Genomic DNA, 24,940 nt, shown 5'->3' with positions numbered 1-24,940 from the left:
AATGAGACACAGAAAGCAGTTTTTCCCCTATTTTATGAGAGATTATTATCTACAGTTGGGATGATTAGTTATCAAGAGTGTTTATATATAAAATGTTTCAAGCCAAAAATTATTAGAAGTATATTAAGATTTTAAAACAAAGTCAAACTCACACATTTGTTTTAGAGACATTATTCTATACATTGACAGCTTCATGAGTTATTTGTAGTCTCAGGAGTACACAACAGTAAACAAGCAATGATGAGGGGGCAAGTGTCAGCTAGACTACTCCAGCAAACTAGTGTTTGAAGGTTGGCTGGTATCAGTGGATCTAGCCTGACTTCTGCTGGTTATACTGAAATGACTCAGCTTTGTTCCATGGCTCTGAATGTCTGCTCTTATCTTCTAGCAGGTTAGCTTGGTCAGGTTCTCATAGCAGTGCCAGAAATTCAAGAGAGAGAGAGGGCAAGCTAAATTGTGCAAATGCTTTCTAGTTTCTTTTGCACATATTTACTTACTGGCCAAAGGAAGGCACATGGCCAAATCTAGAGGAGGGAATTATGCCACAACCAGCTAAAGGCACAGAAATAGGACATAAATGGTAGAGGCCAGTAATATAATTTTATAGGTTAAGTAAATGGAAGTAATTTAGTCTAGAGATAATCTGAATGTATTATGAATAAGGACCATTTAACCATCTATATTAATTCTGTAGTCAAAAGGAGAGGATTTATTCTTTCAGTAACTATTTTTTAGTAAATGAACCTTTATCTTAGGTAACTGAAAAAACTTTATATATAGTCAAATTCTCCAACCATAACCCAAAAAGAGTAAAAACTGTTTAAAGGTACCAACAAAAAAAAATCTATAACCACTTAGAAATTAAAAATCATTTCCCAAATAATGAGATAAAAGAAGATCTTTTCTGTTCCCAGTTAGAATATAATAATGAACAAATGGAAAATGTCTCTAGGGAAGCTCACAGTTACAAAGTAGTCTTACATAAAATACAGGACATTATACAAATAAGCATGTATACAAATAAGAAAATGAAATGTCAAAAGCAGGTGGTTTGGTTTAAATACTGACTCTTAGTAAAGGAAAAAATCAACCTCGAACTATTTTAATTATAAGAAAAAAAAGAAAATATTAACATTAAATTGAAAATTTCATATTATTTAGATTTTGCCCACTTTTTGTCTCGGATTGAGATCATTTTGGAAGATTTTTTTTTCTCATAGTCTTAGTATCAGGATAGTTATGCTTTTCCTTAACAGCAGTTTTATTGTTGTTTTTCTTTTATAAAAAAGTTTAACTTAATCTGTAGATTTTGCACTTGAGAAATTAGGTAATATAAAGTTGAAAAGACAAATATGAACTCAAGTATAACAAATTTATAAGACTTGTAGATTTTTGCATTTTACATTACATTGCTTATTGATTCTGTTTTATATCTATATTCCTTTTTTTCTTTTCACCTACCTCTAACTTGTATTTATTTTCTATATTTTATAGTGTTCTCTAGTACTTTATAGGTGTAGATAATGGACTATAAGTAAATAAGAAAGATAATGCTATCATAAATCTCAGTAAAATTTGAAAGACCAACAGAAAAGAGAATGAGTTGAGACATTTATACTTAATAATTGAATTTTTCATTCTGACAGCATTATAGAAGAATTTCATGCTAATTAGCAAGCAGTATAAATGTATTTCTGTCTACTATATTTGTTTTACCACGTACTTCTATCTCTATCATTTAAATCAGGAAGGAGACCGTTTAAGTGATGAAGATCTGTATAAATTCCTTGCTGATATGAGAAGGCCATCTTCTGTCTTACGGCGACTGAGACCTATTACAGGTATTTTTAAATATTTGAGTATGTTTGGTTATGACTGTTGTTATCACTAATATATTAGTTACAGTTATGCATTCCTTATTTTCACTTATTTGGCCCATACATATTTCTATGCTCAATAATTGTCAATCTTCTTCACCTTATCAACTATAATGTGTTCTAATGATTTATATGTAGGATTTAGTACCTTTGATGATTTGAGTTCTAAAATGAAAATGATGAGTAATATTCTGGCTTAAAATTATTTTCTAGATGGAAAAATGTGCACATGGAATGCTAAATATTCAGAACAAACCATTCTAGAGTAAAGCTGTTTTGAAATCTACTAAGCCAAAATAAATCATTTAGCCTTGAACCTGTTGCTTATTACTGTATGTTTTTAAACTTCTTATTGATTTCTTCCATTCATTATTCAGAAAGCATTTGTTAAGTTATATACATGTATGCATGTATTAATAATTTCCAAGTTCGAGACTCAATAAAATAAAATGATTTAAAGTCTGAGATGATAGTAATTTGGCTTCTGTAGTATTCTTCCCAGACTTTCTGCAAAATAGGATCTCAATTCTTTCCAAATCATTTTTATCATTATGATAGTCAGCTTTCTATAACTGTGACAGATTATTTGAGAAAAATGAACTTAAAAAGGAGAAAAGATTTATTTTGGCTTTTAGTTTCAGAGGTTTTGGTCCATGGTTGATTGGCATTGTTGCTTTTGGACCTGTTGTGAGGCAGTGCATTATGGCGGGAAACATGCGGTAGAGCAAATCTGCTTACTTCATGGCAACTGTAAAGCAAAACCAGAGAAAATGGCTGGGTCTCAGTATCTTCTTCAGGGTCCCACCCACAGTGACCTAACTACTTTCACTAAGCGCCACCTCCTAAAGGTTCCACCAATCCCAATAATACCACATGTTGGCCATCAACCCTTTAACACAAGAGCCTTTGGGGGACAGTTAAGATCTAAAATATGCCAGTCATTGAATTTTTATTTATTATGATTACATTGTTCTTACATTTTTATATGTAGCTCAGCTGAAGATAGACATTTCTCCTGCACCCGAAAATCCTCATTATTGCCTAACCCCAGAGCTGCTTCAAGTGAAGCTTTATCCCGACAGTAGAGTCAGACCTACCAGAGAAATTTTGGAGTTTCCTGCAAGGGATGTCTATGTTCCAAACACTACTTATAGGTAAGAGATTTTTGGAGACTGCTGAGATAAGGTATTATATATTCTAAAGTATTATATTGTATATACTAAAGTAAACCTAGAAAGAAACTTTTATAGCTTTGTTACTTATTCCATCTCTCACTGCGATGGAAATTTTTTATTTAATGGTTAATAGCTGTTATGTATTAAGTTGTTACTGTGTACCAGGTAAATTACCTTACATGAATTATCTTATTTAATCCTCATACTTTGTGTATGAGGATTAAATAAGATAATTCATTTTAGAGGTAAATAAACCAAGGGATAGAGGGTTTAAAAATATTGCTGAGCACCATACTTTAGTACAGTGGTGGCTGGCATTTGATACCTGGACTGTTAGGTTAAAACATTTGAACTCCTAACTCATATATTTTCTCAAATGTTTATTATTAGCAGAATCTAATATTATACATGAATTAAATTTACATACTTACATTATTTTCTAACAATTAGTCAAAAATATGGGTTAGGCGTATTCTACCTAGAGAATACTAGGCACAAAGTTGTTGGATATAACTTCTTAGGCAGAATGCTACACAATGTGAGGAGTGTCATTTCCTGATGAATGATGCTCTTTTTGTTTGTGAATTCTGAGATCCTAACTCTGTTATTGAGATATCCAACAGGGCAGCTCAGATATGATATTCTGAAACAGAACTTTGAGTTTTCATGCTAGACTTCTCCATCCTAAAGTATTTTACTACTAGTTACCAAATTCCTGAAGAAAAAAATTTTGAAATCACAGTTTCTCTCTTTTCCTTACCCCAGCATTTATTCAGCCAAGTTATTATAGGCTTTACTTTCAAAATATATCCTGAATCCAATACTTCTTATCACTTCCACCTTTTAAAAATTTTAGTCTAAGGCACCAGTAGAACAGCACTATCAGGTAGAAATACAATGGGAACCACATTTGTAATTTAAGATTTTATAGTTGCTACATTAAAAAAAAAATCAAGTGAAATTAATTTTAATTATGTTGTTTAACTTAGTGTATAAAAATATTATTGCTTTCACTTCAACATGTAATAAATGTAAAAAGTTGGTATTTTACTTCTCTCCTAGTAAAATTTTTGAAATCCAGTGTATATTTTATTATTAAAGCACACTTCAGTTCAAATGATCCACATTTCAAATGTTTAGTAGCCACTTGGGACTGGAAGCTACCATATTGAATAGCTATTTTTTTTCTATCCCCAACTCAGTCACTTCTCTGTATTACAGCTGAAGAGATCTTTAAAGGTTATAAGTTTATTCATTTCTCTGTCTGAAACTCTCAAGTGACTTCCATTAAAAGCAAACAGGATTTTTTAAAAAAATAGTAGTCTATAAGACTTCTTGATCTGGCTCCTTTCTCTAATTTCACTCTGCTTTACCTCCTTCATTTTACCTCAGTGGCCTTTCTGTTCATCCTTGAACAAACAATTCCATTCTGCCTAAGGTTTTTCCATTTGCTTTTGCTCTGCCATTTTTGTTTTCTTCATATTTTCACATGACTTGTTTCCTTATCAGTCATGCATTTGCTTATATGTCACTTTCTAGAGAGGCTTTTCCTTATCATCCTAACTAAAAAGATCCAGTGTTTTCCTCCTCTGGCTCTTTACCCTATTTATATTTTCATTATCTGGGGTTATAACATATAATTAAATGATCTTTTTGTTTTGTTTTGTTTTTCTCACTTGAGTGTAAAACTGAAAAGGGCAGGGTCTGTTTTGTCTCATTTACCACAATATTTCCAGAGTCTAGCATAGTTTTCTACCTCATAGAAAGTATACAATAAATGTTTATTCTATCAATTAAAAAATATTAGAAACTGTAGAGTGGTAGAAGAATGTGGTTTAAAAATTATACAGATGTAACTGTTTACTATTTGGATGACAACGTTATGGGTCAGCTAGCACCCCTCCAGGGTAGTTTCTTGCTCAGGAGGTGATGAGCCAGCTGAGAAAAAGAAAGTCTGAATATTTAGTAAAGAAATAAGAGCCAGAGCCAGAAATTAGGTTCAAAAAAGGGGAGCTCCTGATAGGTCCTCCAGTCTACATAGGAGCTGGAACAACTAGAAAAATGGTTCCTGTCCTTCATTTAAGGGAGACTACATCAAAGGCAGGGATAAGGTTTCAGCAAGAGGATTCTTGATTCTTGGTGTGGCAGGGGACTTGCAGCAAACATGTTGACTGGCATCTTGGCAAGCCACCCATCTCTGGTCCTGTGCGGAACCTGTGGCAGAGCTATATAGAAAGTCACATGTACTAGGCAGTCTCAAACCAGCAGGGATGCTGGCTGCTGCTGGGAGTTCCAGGATACCAGACTTTCCTACCAATGGTTTCTGTATTGACTGGGTTCACGCACATTTCAAAGGTTGCTTCCAGCAACTTAAGGATAATTACTTTATTGGCCACTGTTTTCATATTAATAAAATGTGAGATAATAATACCTGTTTTCTTTTGGATGAGTGCAAAGCACAAAACTTTTTTTTTAATAATAATAACAATAAATAATAATAAATAAATAAATAAAATTTTTAATAATAATAATAAATTTTTTTTGATAATGTGAGTTCAATTCCTGGGGCTTGCAAGCTAAACAAGAAGATATGATAAAGAAAAAAAAATTGTGTACATATGTGTATGTGTGTGTACTTATTTATGTAGCTATAAAACGAAGCAAAGTAGGGGTTCCGGTTGTGACTCAGTGGTAGAGCGCATGTGTGAAGCACTGGGTTTGGTCCTCAGCACCACATTAAAAAAATAAAAAAATAAAAGTTATTGTTTCCATCTACAAAAAAAAAAGTTAAAAAAAAGAAACAAAATAGAACAAACTATTTGACAAGTTGTGTACATGCCTATTTACAAGGACATGGAATTAGAATAATTTTATAATTAGAAGAATTATATAATCTCTTAGAGGAGATGAAAAGTAAACACACCAAAAGATTTTAATGGTTTTATAAATTATAAGTTACTATGGTTTTGTTTTGAGTTTATACAGAATGTATAAGTGTGTCTTAGTAGCTATTTAAGATAACTTGTTTATTTGGATTTGCTGTTGGCTTTTTTGATAAATGCTTTCTCATTTGAAATAGTATTGGTAAGACTAGTTGGTAGTTTATAAACTAGAATTAGTTTCTATTCTTAGAGTAAACTTTTCTGGCAAAGGAATGAATCATTAGCATATTAGTTGGGAATGATCTTGAGAGATTGTTGACTATATCTTGGGACATTTAATTTGGACTGTCTAAATACTCTATTAATTCTAGAGTTAATACAATTCCACATTATTATTAAAAATATATTCTAGGCAAAAAACTTTTTAAAAAAACATTCATTATGTGTAAGTAAGAATTTTTCTTCTCTCATGAGTGAACAGTTTATTCCCAGAGAAGACAGAATTAGCTAAGCTCATCAGGAAGATTTGACATTCCTATTTAATATATTATGAATATGAATACTGTTTTTTTTAGGTGAATTTATTTTTTCATTCTTTTTAGATATGTATGACAGTAGAGTGTATTTTGACATATACATACATGAAGTATAATTTATTCTATTTTAAATCACATTCTTGTGGTTGTACATGATGTGGCGATTCATTATGGAGTTATGAATATTGCTTTAAGTGTTAATGTTTTTTGTCAAAATAAATTTGATTCAGATTGAGTTTTGTGTAACCTAATTCTGCTTATATACAGTTTATAAGGAACTCGTGTAAAGTACTTACTAACAGACATTGATAAATTGCAAAATAGGATATCAAAGTTATTAAATTTCTTATTTAAAGGAATTATCATAGTGCTATGTTAGTAATATGTTACTAGTGAGAGCTCTTGAAACAAGAAAGATGTATTATTTTGTTTAAAAAAGAGATTTGTAATTTTCTAGTATGAGGATATCTTCAGAGAAATAAAAAATTAAATTCATGAAAATACAGAAGAAGTGTTGTGGTTACTATATTTTGTTGGCATTTTTTGTTGTTACTACTGTTTTGCTTGAAGTATCTTTCTCTTTTTAAAAAGACAGTTGAAGGGCTACGGTTATAGCTCAGCGGTAGAGCACTTGCCTCACACATGTGAGGCACTGGTTTCAATCCTCAGGACTCCATAAAAATAAATAAAATCAGTAAAGATATTGTGTTCATCTTAAAAAAAAACTTTAAAAAAAGACACAGTGATTATAAAGTTGAGTGTGCTCTTTTATATAGTCATTTTCCACATTATATAAAGAAATAATTATTTTTGTGTTGCTTGAAATGACATGACTATATTCTGTGAAAAGTTGGGAGATAAACTCCTAGAACTCATTTTATAATGTTATTTCATTTAAAAAATAGTTTCTTAAAAAGTAAGATTGACTAGTTTTTCTTCTTTTAATATGGTGATAATAAAATTACCTATGTCTTAGAAATTTGTGAGGATTAGATACTTGTAAAGTGCTGGCATATACGAAGTGCTCCATAGAAATTAGTTATCGTTGTCATCATTAGATTACATTTATCCCTGTGTTACACAACTTGAGAGATTGGTTTGAAAAGAACAAGGATTCTGGCCTTTTAAGATATACATAAAAGAGAGAATGGGTGAAAAAGGGAGATTATCAAAGTCAGCATTGGTCTGCTTTGTATTGTTATTTGAACCTTTAGTGTCCATGATGCCTGAAAACCAAATCATGTACAGTGCTTATTCTACTTTATACCGTTAGAAAGATTTGGTCTCATAGAGAGGATTTATAGTTTATTTAAAAAAAACAACTTTAGCATGTCTAGAAAACCTCCCATAGATAAGAATAACACATAGTATTTTGTTTTAGTAAGAACTTAAAAGGATTATAAAGTGTCTCATGAGGTAAAAATGATTTAAAAATTCTCATGTGAATAAATGGGCATGATTGAATCAAACATTTGACTGAGGTGAAATGAAAAAGCAGAAGAAAAAGAGCTATATCCTGAAAGTGACAGGTTTATTTAATATTATTTAATATTTTTCACTTATTTAATTGTTGATTTATTAACCCATTATTTAATATTTTTCAATTCCAGTTTTTATTTGTACTGTCAATTTAAACTATATTTTAATGTATTCTATTTATAATATACATTTTAAATATGTTTTTAAAGACATTATTGGAATTTCATTAGAGATTTTAACATTTAAGTAACAAAGTGACATTTTTCTCCACATACAGTTGGTCACTTATTTTTAGATGAGATTAACCCAGGAGGACCTGGTCTTTTTAAATCCTTTACCACGGTAAACAAGGATATATAGACATGTAGTCATTTCAGGAAATAAATGACATATTTCTTGTTGAGCCAAACAAGTGAGGTTTACATCAAATGATTCCTTTATCAATGAAATGTTATCACTGTATCATAGAAGAGGTAGCAATGGGACTGTTACCTTATCACAACCAAACAATAAGCCCTTTCTTACTGGCAGGAAAAAAAATCTTTATGGAATATCTTAAATCATCTGAAAGTTAGATAGTAGATCCTGTGCAGTGTTACTTGTGTGCTAAATTGTTACTTGGCCAACATTCTTGCATTTGAGTTGTAATAGATCAAGGTACATCTAATTGAGCAAATGCTTATGTGTTTTATTGACATCCAGTTTTTTAACAGATGTGTCCACAGAGCACATGATATTCTTGGCAGGATTTTTTAGTTAGTCTCTTTCCCAACAATAGCCTAGGTGTAATTAAACCTGCTGAACTTTTGTTATTCTATCCAGTTTTTTTTTTTTGGAGGAGACTATGGCTAGAAATATTACCAAGATTATAAGAATAAAGTGGTACAGATGTCATAACTATTACTGTGAGAAACAAAATAAAAAAAGATGTGGTAGATGATGTTTTTGACCTTCACAGGAGTATCTCTTAATAAACTTCAGTAAATCTGTTTTTTTTGTGAACTAACTGGAACATAGTTCAAACTTTTTGTTGTATAAAATTCCAAATATAGGGCTGGGGTTGTGCCTTAGTGGTAGAGTGCTTGCATCTTGTGAGGCACTGGTTTCGATTCTCAGCACCACGTATAAATAAGTGAATAAAATAAAAGTCCATCAACAACTAAAATAAATAAATAGGTAAATAAGTAAGTAAATAAGTAAAAAATAGAAATTCCAAATATATACAAATAATGAGAAAAGTGTAGTTAATTACTGTTACCATTGTTATTCTTTTTTTGGTACCAGGGTTTGAACCCAGGGGTGTTTAACCATTGACCCACATCTCTAGACCTTTTTTTTAAAAAAAAAATTATTGTAGATGGACACAATACCTTTATATGGTGCTGAGAATCAAACCCAATGCCTCACATGTGGTAGACAGGTGCTCTACCACTGAGACACAACTCAGCTCTCCCTCGACCTTTTTGAAACAGGGCTGGCTTTAAACTTGTGGTCCTCCTGCCTCAGCTTCCCAAGTCGCTGGAATTACAGGCGTGTGCTACTGTGCCTGTGCCCGACTTGTCATTCTTGTTTCATCTGTAACTTATCCTTTTCTCTCTCTCCAGTCAGACTTGAAAGAAATGCACCCATCATAGCATTTCAGTTGTTAAGTCCTGCAATATGTATCTAACAGATACTTTTAAAAAATTAGCCATAATAACAAATGAAATGCTTTATGATCTCTTTATGGGTTTATTATTCTCAGTTTTTTTTGAAGAGTTTAATGAGCTTATTATAGACTGATTGAACTTTTTAACCTAAAATTTTGTTTCTAGAACTAGCTTGACAGGTCAGAGTGAGTAAATATCTGTTCTCTCCATTGTGACATGAGAACCATGTGATTCATGTTTCTAAAACTAGGTTATTTTACCATGTTAGATCTTTCATTGGAGCCCATTTCATAATTTATTTATTTATTTCTGTGAATCTTGTGATCTTCATTTTTGGAATAAAGTTTTTAAGTGCATAAAATAAAATTCAAAGGATAATAAAAGAAATAAATTATGTTGAGTTAATATCAAAATATTAAAATTGTGATCTTTCTTTATTAATGAATTAAATAATAAGATATAGCCTGAGATGTAAAAACTATTTTCTAAATATATTACAACAACATTTTGAGATATTTGTAATAGTTTTGATATAAAAATGTGTGATTTTTATTCATGATAAAGTCTTATGTACTGCTAAATACTGCTGAGGTTATTAGTTTCTTACATTCTTAATTTAAGGAAGTGCAAACTTCATCTGATTGTTACTGAAAATTAAGGAACTTTTTTTCCCATTTAAATGTATAGTTCCCTGTTTTAGAGGATATTGGTTTTTGTTTTTACTTTTAGTATTCATTGATGTCTCATACTAATGTCACACTTGCTATTTTGATTTTGCCCTAGATATAACACTCTTTTATCTAATTGGTTCTAGTTTAACTAGAGAAACTCTTGAGTTGAGAGCTCTTTCCTAACATTTTAATATGACCACTCAGGAGTTTTTAGAGGCTTGCCTTTGAAGGTATATCGAAGATGTTAGAGTCCCAGAGGAAAGAAGTAAAGTTCCAGAAACAGCAGACTGTGAAAAGAACAGTTTTGTTCTGCTTTCTTAAGAATTAAGAGTATTTTAAATATAATTTCCATGAAGGAATGTGGTGCTATCTAAGACCCAATTTTTAAAAATATATACATATGTTTAAAACATAATAGTTCATAATTATATTAAAATACAGAATCAGAATTGATTAAAACTACATGAAATAGATTTGGCAGATCATTATTATTATTATGTTCTAGATGTACAAACTGAGACTAGTGTTTATTTGAAGATCAATAGCGGAGACCTTACATCTTTAAGATTGTAGTTTATTGCTCTTTCAAATAAACCTTTTTATTTTGTTAGCTATTTTATTGTTCTTATGGCTAAACACATTTAAGCTTTAGAAAAACTTCTGTTATTTTAGAAGGACTCCTTAATTACATTTTGTACTTTCTAAAATGTTATTGACACCTCATTTAACAAAGGTTTATTATGGGAGATTATTAGTTCTACTTTTATGACCTTGAACTGCACATTTTGCACCAGTTGAGTAATTTTGCCCTAGTTGATTTGTGTTGAGAATACTTTGGACTTTGATAAAAGTGCCAATTGATCCCTTTCTTTGCAGTTTTGAAAGCTGCAGTATTGGATAATAACCCAGTAGTATGTGCATAAATGCAATGCTGTGGTTATTAGTGATGGGAAAATACAAAAGGAAATTTAAGTATCTATAACAGAAGGGAGAATATATGATTATACAAATTTGGAATACAGGGGTTTTTTTTTTTGTTTTTGTTTTTGGTACTTGGGATTTAACCCAGAGGCACTTAATCACTGAGCCACTTCCCCAGCGCTTTTTTATATTTTAGTTAGAGACAGGGTCCTGTTGAGTTGCTTAGTGCCTTGCTGAATTGTTGAGGCTGACTTCGAACTCTCAATTCTCCTGCCTTAGTCCTAAGCCATTGAGATGGGATAGGTTTTGTAAAAGAGACATTTAATAAATGTTGCTTAATGAATATATTTTTGAAGAATGAATGAGTTAATTGACTACCATGAGTTATGTTATTGGAAAGAAAAGACATATGCATGAAAACGTGTTGATTGTAGGATGGAAAAGAATATAAATGGATTGTAAAAGGTGACCCTGAAATGAGAAATGTGTGTACTTGAGAAAAAAAGTTTTTATCAGATTAAGAGACATTTCCAAAAAAGGTTGTATTGGACTTGGTGGCTTATGGTATACATTGTTTACAAAGTTAAGTGAAAAATCCTGGGAGCTTAGTAGAAATATTAATGGATATAAAGAAGTTAGGGAGGAAAGTGTTAAGTGTACAACAGAAGAGAGAAAGGGTTGAAGGGGATCACAGAGACAGTAAGTGGCTGGTGAATTTATTTGATATGTTGAATTTGAGAAGACTATAGAAGATGGAAGCAAAATGAAGGTTAAAATAACAAAAAGGGATTGGGGATATAGCTCAGTTGGTAGAGTGCTTGCCTAGCATGCACAAGGCCCTGGGATCAATCTCTAGCATCACCCCACCCCCAAAATAATAATAATAACAAAAAAGAGGATATTGATATTAGTAAGTTCTAGAGATATCAAAGGGAAAGTAGGCTGAGAAGACCCATTAGGTTAGATAGCTGTTTGTGGTGAAATACAAACCTTTTTGGCAAAGTAGTGAGGACAAAAGGACATCATTTTATGAACTGTAATGAAGAAACTCTTTCTCTACCATAATTATTTCTCAATCTGAGCTTTCTATGGATAAAAATCCAATCTAGTATTCCTAAAAGGAACAAAGTGAAGCATACTGTATGAGAATTAAAAAAAAAAAAAAAGGAAAACTGAGGAAGCAACTGGCATATTATATAATGCTAATTTTGCATTTGATAGCTTTGCATTTCGGTGGTGGTGAGGGAGCCATTTTTGTATCTGGCTCTAAAAACAATGTAAATGTTGATAGCTTGGGCTGCAGTTCTGAAAATTATAGCCTGTGTTTTCCTTTACTCTTTTGTGTTCTTTGGAGGGAAGTATTTATGTAGGATTCACATAGATATAGCATTTTTTTTACTAAGTAACATAAGATATGACATTTATTTAATAATTTAGTATATACAATGCTGAATATTGCCTGTGCTAAGTCACCATATAACTTAGGTACCATCTCCTTTAAAAACTGTTTAATTTAAAAGTTTACTTCTCCTTGGTAGTTTTTTTTTTTTTAAAAAAAAACACTTATTTAAAAAAATACTGGCAAGTGATGTTATGATCAAAAAATGTATAATAATCTGTGGAGATTTAGATTTTAAATTATTTAAGTTAGAAATGTCTTAGTTGTATGTTTATTATAATGTCAATTAAAAAACTATAAGAATTTAAATTTCTAAATTTAGGGACTGAGTCTTTATTAAAATTTAAACATACATACATGATTGTCATGCTATTTTAACATTCCATAATGTGTTATGATTGTCAATTCAGCTTAAAATCTACACAGACATGTTAGACTCATAGCATGTCCAGGGGGTATACATTATTATTATAGTTTAACTTAATGCCTCAAAGGCATTCATTCTTATTGTGTTCTGACAAAATCCATTTAAAATTATTGGTTTTCACAGTATTAAGTGTTAAAATATATGAAATACATACAATATAGATAAGCTAACAAATATGTTAAGGTACAATGATACCTGATGTTAAAGTCAATGTGACTTAGTAATCATTATCTACTACATTTGTAAAAGACATTGAGCCTGTTTGAATGCAGTTTTTCATCTTGGTTAAGTAAACCATATCAAACATTTACTCCAAGTTATTTTGTAGCAAAATAAAGCATCAGACTTATCATTTATATTACAGGTTTCCACATGTACTATGACTGAATTTTAAAATTAACTGTCATATTTAAGAACTCTTGTTAGTCTGTTGTATTGATTCATGTTTAGAATTTTAACAAGAAAACTTTTTTTTTTTAAGTTGGGGAAATTGTGAAATTAGCCTGTAACTTTTATAACTAATTTAAAAATGATATTTAAAAATTCATCCATTATTTATGATTTAGATTTAACCATTTAAGTTTTATTCCCACATCACAAAATATATGAATAAACAGTATCATAAGAATTTTGGTTGAGAAAAATGTTATTCTTTGAGTGATGTGATGATGTTTAATTTAAATTGATAGTGACTTTAAAATGAAAATTTTCTCAAGGCTTCCATTAAGAATTTAATACCAGATTATTAAACCACAGTAACTTGGGATGAGTTTAATGTTTAATTTATTGGCTTTTTGGTTTGCTTCAGTTCATTCAAAGCTTTCTGAATCTACTGGATGGATTAACATTTTGGTTGATTTGATAGAGTATAACCTTCCATTTTGAGACCTCCAGTATATTCCTCTTCTCTTCTCTGGCTTAGATTTTGCTCTTGGTTTATTATATTTTCCATTTAGGTTGTTTTCTCCACATACATGATGCCACCACCAGCCTCCTAAAGAAGATAGATATGCAATTTAATGGATTACAAACACATATATACTGGTATTATATTTCTCCATATATAGATCTTCATTTCTGTTAACATTACAGTGTTGTAGATGCATGTATCCTGATTTTAAATAATCTGTATAACTTTTATTATAATACCAGAAAGAGAATATCTCAGCCTCCTAAGATATTAGAGGTAAACTACCTAGTTGAACTAGAATTAATATTTTTGGGGGGTAATGGTTTAGATTTGAAAGAATTGTGACATTATGAATAATAGCTAAAACCATAGGAAGGTATTTTGAAGATGTGAAAATTAAGTATTGATATAAAAAAATGATACCTGAATACATTTCTGGACAGTTGGAGTGTCCTTTTGCTTTGTGATCCCACGTAGAAAACGTCAAATCCCTGTGTTCTGGGAGTGACTTGGGGACATTTCCAGCAATCTCAACTAGATGTAGTGTGTAGTTGGTTTCATGATTTCCCAAGTGAAAAGAATACTCAATATAATGCTTGTTGTCTTTCCAGTCTTCTAGCTCAAATTGTAAAATGTAATTAGATGTTTTCACTATGGAATATATTTTCTCTAGGCCCAACCAAAATTCTCCTGAAAAGAAGAGTTTTAAAAATCTGTGAATTGTTAGCTACAGATCAGGCCTCAACTGCTGTAAGTGAATAAGTGATTTTAGTGCTGTATGTCTTTTTTCTAGAGTCCTTCAAAGTATTTCTTTTAAAAACAATTTTATCAAAGATAGTTTATACACTAAGCATGTTAAAAATATTAATAGATCTGCTTCAAGTCTGATTATCCTTTTTTTCTAAAATGGGTATTGCCATATGTTTCACATCTGACACATATGACACTATTCCATAATAGTCTTAATATTTTTTAGGGTTGGTCATTGGTAGAGTAATATCTTATGTCTAAATTGTTCCACCAGCTTTACTGTCAGCTCTTTGTTAATGCCTACATAGTCAAGAGGCTTGTTAAGTATTCTTGGACTTGGATAATATGATGGTGCCATTTTTACCATATATAAACTGGGCCTGTAGTATTTGCTTGATAAATGTTTTCTTCATAGAAAAGAAGAATATACCCTGCCTCTTTTGGTGGTACTAGAGACTGAACACGGGGCCTCATACATCTTTTCTCTGTAATGAAAAATATATTTTTGTTTGGAATTTAAAATGTAGTACAACTATTAATAGATTATTTTTTATCACAATCTTTATGAAATTATTTAATTTAAAAAGTCCATGTTTCCTTACTGATATTGTTAGAAAGCTTCATTTAAGCATTGTAAATACTACTACAAATGGCTTACTTTCTCATCAGAAATAAATAAGCATTCTGGACTTAACCATCAGTCTTTACATTTGGGTTACACTCACTCTTTGAAGACTTGGAGCTACTAAACTTATCATTGAATCTACCTTCTAACTAAGGATTTAATTGGCACTTTGGATATAAAACATTTTAAATGGTCAAATAGTAGTGAGTATTTTAAAATTTGATATAATAATATTTGTTTTCTACTTTGTTTTCTTTTCCTCTTCTTTTTCCTTTTTGGTACTTGGGATTAAACTCAGGGGTACTCAACCACTGAGCCACATCCCCAGCTCTTTTTTATGCTTTATTTAGAGACAGGGTCTACACTGAGTTGCTTAGGACCTTGCTAAGGCTTCGAACTTGGTGATTCTTTTGAATCAGCCTCCCAAACTATTGGGATTACAGGTGTGCGCCACCACGCCTGGCTTGTTTTCCAGTTTATAAGTGGGCACTTATATATGATTCATGGACTTTTATAATGTACTTTTAGGATTTTTAGTGTCTATTACTTTTGCTTATTTTATATTGTTATGTGATCAAAATAGAATAAATGTTGAGTTAACTAAATCAATTTTAATCATATTCCATACTATATATTTATAATATTTAAATAATTAGAATTTTAAAATTCATACTGAATATCTGACAGTTTCCTGTCCCCTTGTTTATTTTATTAACATGATGTTTTATAGTGTTGGAGATCACACTCAGGACCTCATGATGTTAGGCACATACTCTTCCATTGAGCTAGTCCCCCAGTCCTCTTCTAACTTTTAATTAATTAATAGTTAAAATGTTAATGAAGAATATAATAACTAGTGCTAGGAATAGTTATCTTTGCAGCTCATTTATAAGCAACACTTATCAAAGCACTTAGCACTTAATCAAATTTTTCTTGAATAATTATAATTATGATAATTATAAACCATCAAATTAAGTTGTGATAAGAATAATTAAGAACAGACATGTAATTGTGATAATGCTAATTCAAATAATGACAGTTATAATAAATATAATTAGTAACAAATGTGTAATTATTTGTTAATAAGTTTTATGAAGACTGGAACAGTTACTTTTCATTGCTGTATTTTCAGTGCGTAGTCTGTAATAGGTTCTTTTTTAAAAAAAAATTTATTTTAGTTGTAGTTAGACACAATATCTTTATTTATTTATTTTTATGTGGTGCTGAGGATTGAACCCAGGGCCTCACATGTGCTAGGCGAGTGCTCTACAACCCAAGCCCCTATAATAGGTTTTTAAAAAATATTTCTAAATTAACAAGTGAATGAATGATTGAATGAAATCATCTTACCATCAAGTCTCCCAAAACCATTTCTGTAGTTCTCCCATGTTTCATTGAAGTTTTGTGATCCATCTATTCGGTGTTGAATTAAGGTCCATGGATTACCTATATATAATTAGTGAAATTGTATATGTTTAGTAGATTGATGTTGACAGATATAAAAATATATTTTGAGTTTGGTTTTAATTGATGACTTTGTAAGTTAATGTGGTAATATATGGTAAGTGTATGGTGATACACTTCATATTATTTATTATGGTCCCAAACAGTTAAGGGAAGAACAACTAATGAATTTTTTCTTGGTAAATTTATTGACAGTAGTCACTTCAGATTCTTTTAAGGAGGAAATGGAGGATATTGAATAAATACATGAATAAATAAACAAGTTTTAGTAATATATAGTTGTATTATATATATTTAACCACAAATAGAACAGGCTTAGTCTTTCTAATAGATAATGAATAACTTGAACTGTCTACTACTGTCCATTTTCTCCTTAGGCAGGTTTTACCTGATTTAACTTCACAGTAGACGTCAAAAGCTTGTGAGTTGCTTGGTCTAATGGTATATATGCCACTTGTACGTTCACCTCTTTTATAAATGTCGGAACAATCAGCAGGAATGCCTAGAATCAACAAAATGTTATCATAGAAGATTTAGTAAGAAGAATATCTTTGGAACTTGAGATTTTACTTGCAGTTTCATGGAATTGTAATGACTATAATTTTTTTCAGGAACATGAATGCTAAGGCATTTTTCCATATGGCTATATTATGCAAGGAATATAAAAATAGTATTACCAACCTGAATTATTTCTTTTTAAAAGTATTTTTATTAGCTGTTGATGGACCTTTATTTTATTTATTTATATGTGGTGCTGAGACTCGAACTCAGTGCCTCACACATGCTAGGCAAGTACTCTGCCACTGAGTTGTGACTCCAATCCCCCAACCTGAATTATTTCTAAAGAAACGTGGCAAAATGAGAATTTTGAGCAAATATCATCATCATCATCATCATCAGACATGGTATGAATATTAGGTGGCAGAAATGCGCTTGAAACTAAGTACAGAAACTTAGTACCTGCTTGGTGAATAGCAGGTAGTTAGCAGATATATGTGGAGTAAATTTACAAGGAGAAAACTAGCAATGTAGACCTTTGTTTTCTAAGTGAGTTACATAAAAAAGTGAATGTTATAAGAATATATTGTTTTGAGACTGGTGTAGTGGCACATGCCTATAATTTTTGTTACTGAGGAAGCTGAGGTTGGACGATTGTGAGTTTGAGCCCAGCCTGGACAATTTAGCAAGACCCGATCTCAAAACAAAGTAAAACACCATACTGAGGAGTAAATCATAAATGTATCATTTTGTTGAAGTTTAGATGAGAATGGAAACTTTGTTCCCTGCAACTTCTGTTTTTCTTATGAAAATTTTCAAGCAAAAAGAAAAATGAAAAGAATTATTGAAGAAAACACCATAGTCTTGTTTGTATTCAACCATTGGTAACATCATACCATGTATGCTTCACACACAGATACACACACACACACACACAATCACAAATGAACCATGTATTTTGTTTGTGCTGTTTGGAAGTAGTTTTCGAACATCATGACTCAAACCCATAAATATTTCAGCATGCATTTCTTAAATGCGAAGTTGAAGTTGTTCTTTTCATAATTGTAATACCATAATCACATTTAAGATAATCATGCCATATTATCTAATATCAAGTTCATATTTATAGCTTGCTTATTGTCCTAAGAATTCCTTTTATAGTGTTAGAAAAACCCAGGAGCCAATTTAAATTGGTGTTTTGTATTTGGAGGATATGCCTTCTACTGTTAGTCTAGATTTGAGTATAAGGATTCTGATGATAATGGTTTCAAGAAGAAAACCCATCAAATGATCTTACCATCTTGTTCTGTATTTTTTGTTTCATTCAGCTGCAGAGGGGGAGTAGTTCTTGGTGCTCTTGATTTGGAAGAAAGTGAATTTTCTGTGGGTTCTTGAATTCCAGTCCTTCTGAGCTGATAAAAGAATATATATCTACTTTTAAAAGTTGATAATATATAATTAGGATAAGTCTGAACTAAGGATATCAAAAGTATAATTTCTTTGTATCTTTCAGTTCACAATATTATGGCAAAACCAAAACCAGAAAATAACAACAAGCCCCAGGCATGCATAAAAAAGAAAAAAAACAAAAACAGGAAGGCCAGAAGTTTTGCTTAAAATATTTTAGTATGTTCTCTTTATTTATATAAAAGATATACTTAATATTCTATTCATAAACACAGGCAGATTTTAAATTTAATCACTCTCGATTGTAGGTCTAATTGAGTCTCAGATTTGTCAGAAAGACATAACACATAATTTGAACAAGGCTACACAACACTGCTTTCTGGATAGTTTTGAGTTTTTTTGTTTTGGTACTGGGGATTGAACCCAGGGATGCTGAACCAGTGAGCAACATTCTCAGACCTTTTCTTTCTTTTTTTTTTTTTTTTTTAATTATTTTATGTAAAGACAGAGTCTCACTAAGTTGCTTAGGGCCTCATCAAGTTGCTGAGGCTGGCTTTGAACTTGTGATCCTCCTGTCTCAGCTGCTGGGATTACAGGCATGCACCATTGCACCCAGCTCTGGATAGTTTTTTTTTAAAGTTATAGGTGGACATAATACCTTCCTTCAAATTTATTGTTATGTGATGCTGACGATCGAGCCCAGTGCCTCACACATGCTAGGCAGATGCTCTACCATTGAGCCACAACCCTAGCCCCTCTGGATAGTTTTTAACCTGTAAACACATCTGTAGAAATTGGCAGACCTTTGAATGTATTTCAATATACTATTTTATTTAAAGCCTGGGCTTGCAATTGATTGCTTTTCTTATTGATGATGAGAAAAGCAGAATATGATATTTAGCATTATTATTTTTTCTTTTTAAAATACTTTTTTAGTTATAGCTGGACACAATACCTTTATTTTTTATTTATTCATATGTGTTGCTGAGGATCGAACCCAGTGCCTCACACACATGCCTACCACTGAGCCACAATCCCAGTCCCAATATTTAGCATTATTATTATTTGCATGTGGTGGGGTGGGGAGCAGTGCTGGGATCTAGCCCAGAGCCCTTTGACATGCTAGGCAAATACTCTACCACTGATTTGCATCCCTAGCCCTACTGTTAATTTTTTGATACTGGCATAAATGGCATTCCTAGAACTTAATTTGTAAGAATCTGTTATAAAATTCAGTTACTGAATGTTAGTCTTTTCTTTTAAGTAAAGTGATCTTGAAGTCACTTAACTTTTTTGAATTTTGATTTTATAATTTAAATTTGAGAAGTTAGATGATCAGGGACTTCTTCCAACCAGAAATTTGCTTTGATTTCTCTATACAGAATTTCCCTTTATCCATGAAATCCATTATCTTATCTTCTAGGACCTCCCAATGAATGCCTGAAATGGCAGATAATGACAAACCCTCTATATACAATTTTTTCCCTGTATGTACATGCCTGTGACAAATTTTAACTTACAAATTAGGTATAGTAGGATATTAATAGCAATAACAAGAATAATATAATAAAAGTTAAAGTGGCCTTTCTTTTAAAAGAATCAAGACAAATATTAATATTATTTTTGGTCTGTAGTTTACTAAGGGATGGGGAGGACACTATTGTGTATTTAATGTATAAATAGAATATATATTGTGTAATGGTGCCATTTCGCTTTTGTGAGTGGGTGCGTTGAATAATAACAAAAATTTATAATAAAAAAGAATTTAGAAAGTAATATTTAATATAAAGGTAATTATGGAAATTAAAAGTATTTGGCAAATTTTTTTTGAAAATTAGTATTACCTACTAAAATGATGTTTGTTTAGTTGAAATCCATGGTGATATTTGTTTTATAAACTTGGGGAATATTTTCTTACCAGTTTCTTTAACTCAATGCATGGCTTTTAAATATTACTAATTAATGTTTTTGTACTATTTTTCTTTATATTAGAATGCTTAGATTGTGGACATACCATTTAAATATTGACTTACCTGATTTTCTATTTCTTTTATTTGACTGTGCTGTTGGTTTAATTGTTTATATTGCTCTTCCACAGTCTGGAGAAGGTCTTTGATGCTATTATCTTGCTGTTCTACAAAAGTCTGGACATAGTTTGTAGTTTAGTTAAAATTTTCTTTCTTTCTTTTTTGTTAAAAGTTTTTATTTATTAAACTATCACCATTTGTTTTTTTTTAACTACCAGTGGATTAGAAAAATGAATAGAGGTGATCATTTTCCCTTGTATGCTTTTTGAAAATAATACATAATTTTGTTCTTACATTAAAAAGTGTCATCTCTAAAATTTGATTTTCTGAACTTTACTTCAATTAAAAGAAATACCCTACACACAATATTTTAATAATAGTAAATCTACCATAGACTGTATTACATGTATCTACTTTGGAATACTGAAAAATAGTTTTTATATTTAAATTTCTTCAATTTTTTTTACTTATATCCAGTTATTTGCCAATAGTATAACAATCTGGTGTTCTAAGTTTTATTACTTAATTCACTTGCAATTTTCATATGAAATGTAAAGTTTATTTTTCATATATAATAGTAGGGAAGCAGAAACCAACTTTAACTTATGATGGGAAAATTTATTTTCTATGTGTTATATTTCCTTAAAAAAATAAAGTATTTCAACAATGCAACAAAGTATTTCAAATAGTATGTCTTACAATTATTTTAAAACTCCACACTAAAAAATCATGAACTGTTGTTGGTTTCTACTTACCTTAAGTGAAGTTACTTCTGGATGTTCCTGAATTTCAGGTTGATTTTGAATTAAATTAGTTAATTGTTCCTCCAAATATCTCACTTTGTGCTGTAGTAGAATTTTTTCTTCTAGGAGGCTTTCAAGTTTTGAGTTGAGTTCAAGTGACATATTTTTTACCTCTTCATTTTTGACTTGTAATTTGGATGTAGTTCTTCTTAATTCCTTTTCTTCTTCTTTGATTTCATTAGTTTGTAGTGATAGATCATAAAAAGATTGATCAAATATGTTTAGTTTTTGAAATATATCATTAATTTGGCCCTTAGTCTTATGGACAAAATCTTTAAGACCATGTCCCAACTGAAGGAGGCCATTCGCTAAAATTTTTACATCATCTAGCATAGCAAATCTTGATTTTGGTTCTGAAGATATAGAATCAAATGATGAATTGTCTTGATCAATTCTGGAACAAATAACTAGAGGAACTATAAAAAGAAAGAGCTTAATTTTGTACATTTTTACCCCAATTATTCAATTTTAAGCAATTTGGAACTATTTTTCTCCCATAAGCATACCTAGACTTCTTTATATATACCACTATTTGCCATATAAACAGTAAGGTTGGCAAGGGAATATAGTTAATCGTTAAGCTCTGTTAACTTGCACAAATGTAACCTTTCACATTGAGTTACATCAATATTAAGTAAAATCAAGGAAATGAGCAACTAACTTAATAAGTAATTTCAAATTATTTGCTGTATTGTAAACTGTGCTTTGAGTGTTAAGGGGTTGACTTTTTTTTTTAAAGCTTACATTAGTATTTTATGATTTTAAAAATAAAAAGAACTTGTTTTTACAGGTAATTTATCCTCAAAATTGAGGCAAAATTAATGAGTTAAGTATGCATTTTCCAAATTGTATTTTAATTCTTACAGAAGCAATCATGTATCCCCAAAATGCTTTCTCTGGAAGCTGTCCTCATTTCCTTCAGGTGGTGTCATGGTGCCCCATGCTGTGTTTATGAATAAGCTAACACATAATTGTGTATTCTCTTATTTGTTACTATAATTATTTTTAATATGTCTTTTTGCTTCACATATGTCTTAATCATCTTTGTATATTTGACAAATCTCATACATAATAAATGTCAATAAAGGTACTTCTCTTCCTTTCCCCATTATATTCTATATCTCTGTGTGCTAAACTCTTTTCTACATATCTACTGAAGTACTTACCAATAAATATGTATGGTCTTCTAAAGTCGAACTAGAATTAATTCTTAAATTCTTCCAAAGTCAGAAACAATTTTCCCATCATAAATTCTTCTCAGGTTTTCTGTGGTGAGCTTAACAACAATTTTGATAATATAAATTTAACCCAAACAAAAGATTAATAATAGGTCTAAAAATAAATGTTCCACTGTTCTAAATTAGTGTTAAAAGAAAAAATATTAAATGCTAAATTGTAAGTTATTTCTTAATTTATTTTCTTTATTTCTTTATTTAAAGGCAGAATCTAATCTTTGCTTGAACTTGTGCCTATTTATTGAGTGTTCATATTAAGTGCTTTTTGAGAAAATAAATTTATAGATTTAATTTACTAAGAATATGGATTCTAAAATCAGACTATGGTCTCACTTCAAAAGCCAGCTGTAGATGTCTGGGCTTGGCCAAATTATTTAATGTCCCCATACTTTAGTATTTTCTTCTGTAAACTTGGGGTAATTATAGTATGTAATTCACAGAGTTATGAGAATTTTTTTTTTAAGTATGGAGTATTTCAAACAGTGTTTGGCAAATAAGAAGAACTTAGCCATGTTAGTATTAATAAGTCACATGAAACTTTTAGCTGGTGTATGTTGGTGTATATATAATCAACTATCTAATTAAAACAAAAATTTCATAAAGTTAATACCTTTTTAACAAAGAGAAAAGTATTGACAAAATGAATTTCAGTTTAAATTTTAAGTTGCCAAGCATTTTTTTTATAAAATGAACCATTCTCAAAATTCTCTACCTGCTGAAAAATAGAGGCCCTTTCTTTTGATGATTTAGTATTAAGGGATTAGATATATTAGATACTAAATATACCAAATGATTAAAGAGTGTGATTCTGAAGCAGGACTCCTTAAATTAGAATACTTGCTCTGTTATTTTTCAGCTTTGTTACTCTTGGTCAAATTACTTAGCATCTCTGTTTTTTTTAATGTGTTGAGTAAAGATAATACCTACTTTATAGGGTTGTATAAAGATTAAGAATATTTTCAAAGCACTTAATATTGCCTGCTGAGTAATAATCACTATAACTAATAATTATTAGTTAATATCTAATATCTAATAATCTATACATTATTAGATATTAACTAACATTAACTAACATGGAAAAATGTAAAGAAAATAGTAACTTTATAAATGATATTATACCTATCTCTCAGTGTCTTCTGCCTGACTACACATTGTTAAAGACAGAATCTAATCTTTGCTTGAACTTGTGCTTATTTAAATAGAACCTTGATCAAATATGACCAGTAATTTATAAAAATAAAAAATTCTGTCAAAGAAAATAAAATATTATTAAGCAAAGTTAGATCCTGATTTAAGGATTTGTAGTATCTAATCAGTGTACAAAATTTCCTAGGTACATAGAATTTTAGGACATTTAGCAGCCTAAATTGTTTAACTTCCAAGCAAAGCAAAGTCCTTTTGCTTTTCCAGGTTATGCAATCTTATGGAGGTGGACTCCAAATAAAATACAAGGTAGTTTTTGTTTTTTTATACATTGTATTTCTTCAGTTTCTTCATCTTTAGTCATGTCAGTTTGATTTTGAATTAGAGGAGTAGAACAACCCTTATACATGATTTTTTTCCTTACATTTCAATTTTTCACAGTCGCCTGTGGTGCAGAAATATTACAGGAAAAATTCCAGAAATCACCAAGTCATTACTTTAAAGTGTACACCATTTTTAGTAGTAGCATGATGAAATCTGGTGCTGGCTTACTGCATCCCATCAGGATGTGAATCATCCCTTTGTGCACACTGTCTGCTGTATGTGCTACCTCAGCTGTCTTAGTTTATTGTATCCACTGTTATGGTATGTATCCCAGAGCATGTGTTTACATAACCCTTATTTTACTTAATGACAGCCCTGAAGCACAAGGGTAGTGATGCTGGAAATAAGTGAACAGATAATTAAAGTTTAACTTATATTTAAATTGGGGATCATCTATAGTTAAAAATTTTTGGTAACCATGTAAATAAAAATCTAAAGAAACAGGTTAATTTTAGTAACATATTTTAGTTAATCCAGTACATTAAAAAATGATCATTGCAACATGTGATCAGTGTAGAAGTATTAATTAGGGGGGCTGGGGATGTGGCTCAAGCGGTAGCACCCTGGCGTTCGGCCCGGGTTCGATCCTCAGCACCACATACAAAGATGTTGTGTCCGCCGAAAACTAAAAAAAAAAAATAAAAATATTCTCTCTCTCTCTCTCTCTCTCTCTCTCTC

General features: G+C 30.8%; 2 protein-coding genes across 19 annotated transcripts in view; one reads left to right on the top strand and one right to left on the bottom strand.

Annotated features, from left to right (window-relative positions):
• Nucleotides 1-24,940, top strand: part of Dock7 (dedicator of cytokinesis 7) — a 192,164-nt gene that overhangs the window by 45,508 nt on the left and 121,716 nt on the right. For all 18 annotated transcript variants that reach the window (XR_013427845.1, XM_040288763.2, XM_040288766.2 and 15 more), the window contains exons 13-14: nt 1,748-1,841; nt 2,869-3,031. Coding sequence is in view for 17 of the 18 variants with exons in the window: in XM_040288763.2 (XP_040144697.1) it covers nt 1,748-1,841; nt 2,869-3,031 (257 nt within the window). In the remaining variant the exon portion in view is untranslated. The remainder of the gene's footprint in view (nt 1-1,747; nt 1,842-2,868; nt 3,032-24,940) is intronic.
• Nucleotides 13,783-22,006, bottom strand: Angptl3 (angiopoietin like 3). The gene is made up of 7 exons (XM_005337706.4): nt 21,453-22,006; nt 20,704-20,814; nt 18,561-18,675; nt 17,154-17,267; nt 16,652-16,747; nt 14,350-14,616; nt 13,783-14,010 (listed from the first exon to the last, which is right to left on the bottom strand). The coding sequence occupies exons 1-7, from the start codon at nt 21,945-21,947 to the stop codon at nt 13,826-13,828; spliced, it is 1,383 nt and encodes a 460-aa protein (XP_005337763.2). The 5' UTR covers nt 21,948-22,006; the 3' UTR covers nt 13,783-13,825.

The sequence above is a fragment of the Ictidomys tridecemlineatus genome, chromosome 11 (assembly GCF_052094955.1).
Source record: "Ictidomys tridecemlineatus isolate mIctTri1 chromosome 11, mIctTri1.hap1, whole genome shotgun sequence".
Lineage (NCBI taxonomy): Eukaryota > Metazoa > Chordata > Mammalia > Rodentia > Sciuridae > Ictidomys > Ictidomys tridecemlineatus.
This window is presented reverse-complemented; position numbering and strand designations above follow the sequence as displayed.

Coding starts and splice junctions, on each gene's coding strand:
- Angptl3 (XM_005337706.4), bottom strand. CDS start 21,947: ATGTACAAAATTAAGCTCTTTCTTTTTATAGTTCCTCTAGTTATTTGT. Junction 18,676..20,703: donor TAAAAGAAATAGAAAATCAG/GTAAGTCAATAT, acceptor TTCTTTTATCAG/CTCAGAAGGACTGGAATTCA. Junction 14,011..14,349: donor CTGTCCAGAAATGTATTCAG/GTATCATTTTTT, acceptor TATCTTCTTTAG/GAGGCTGGTGGTGGCATCAT.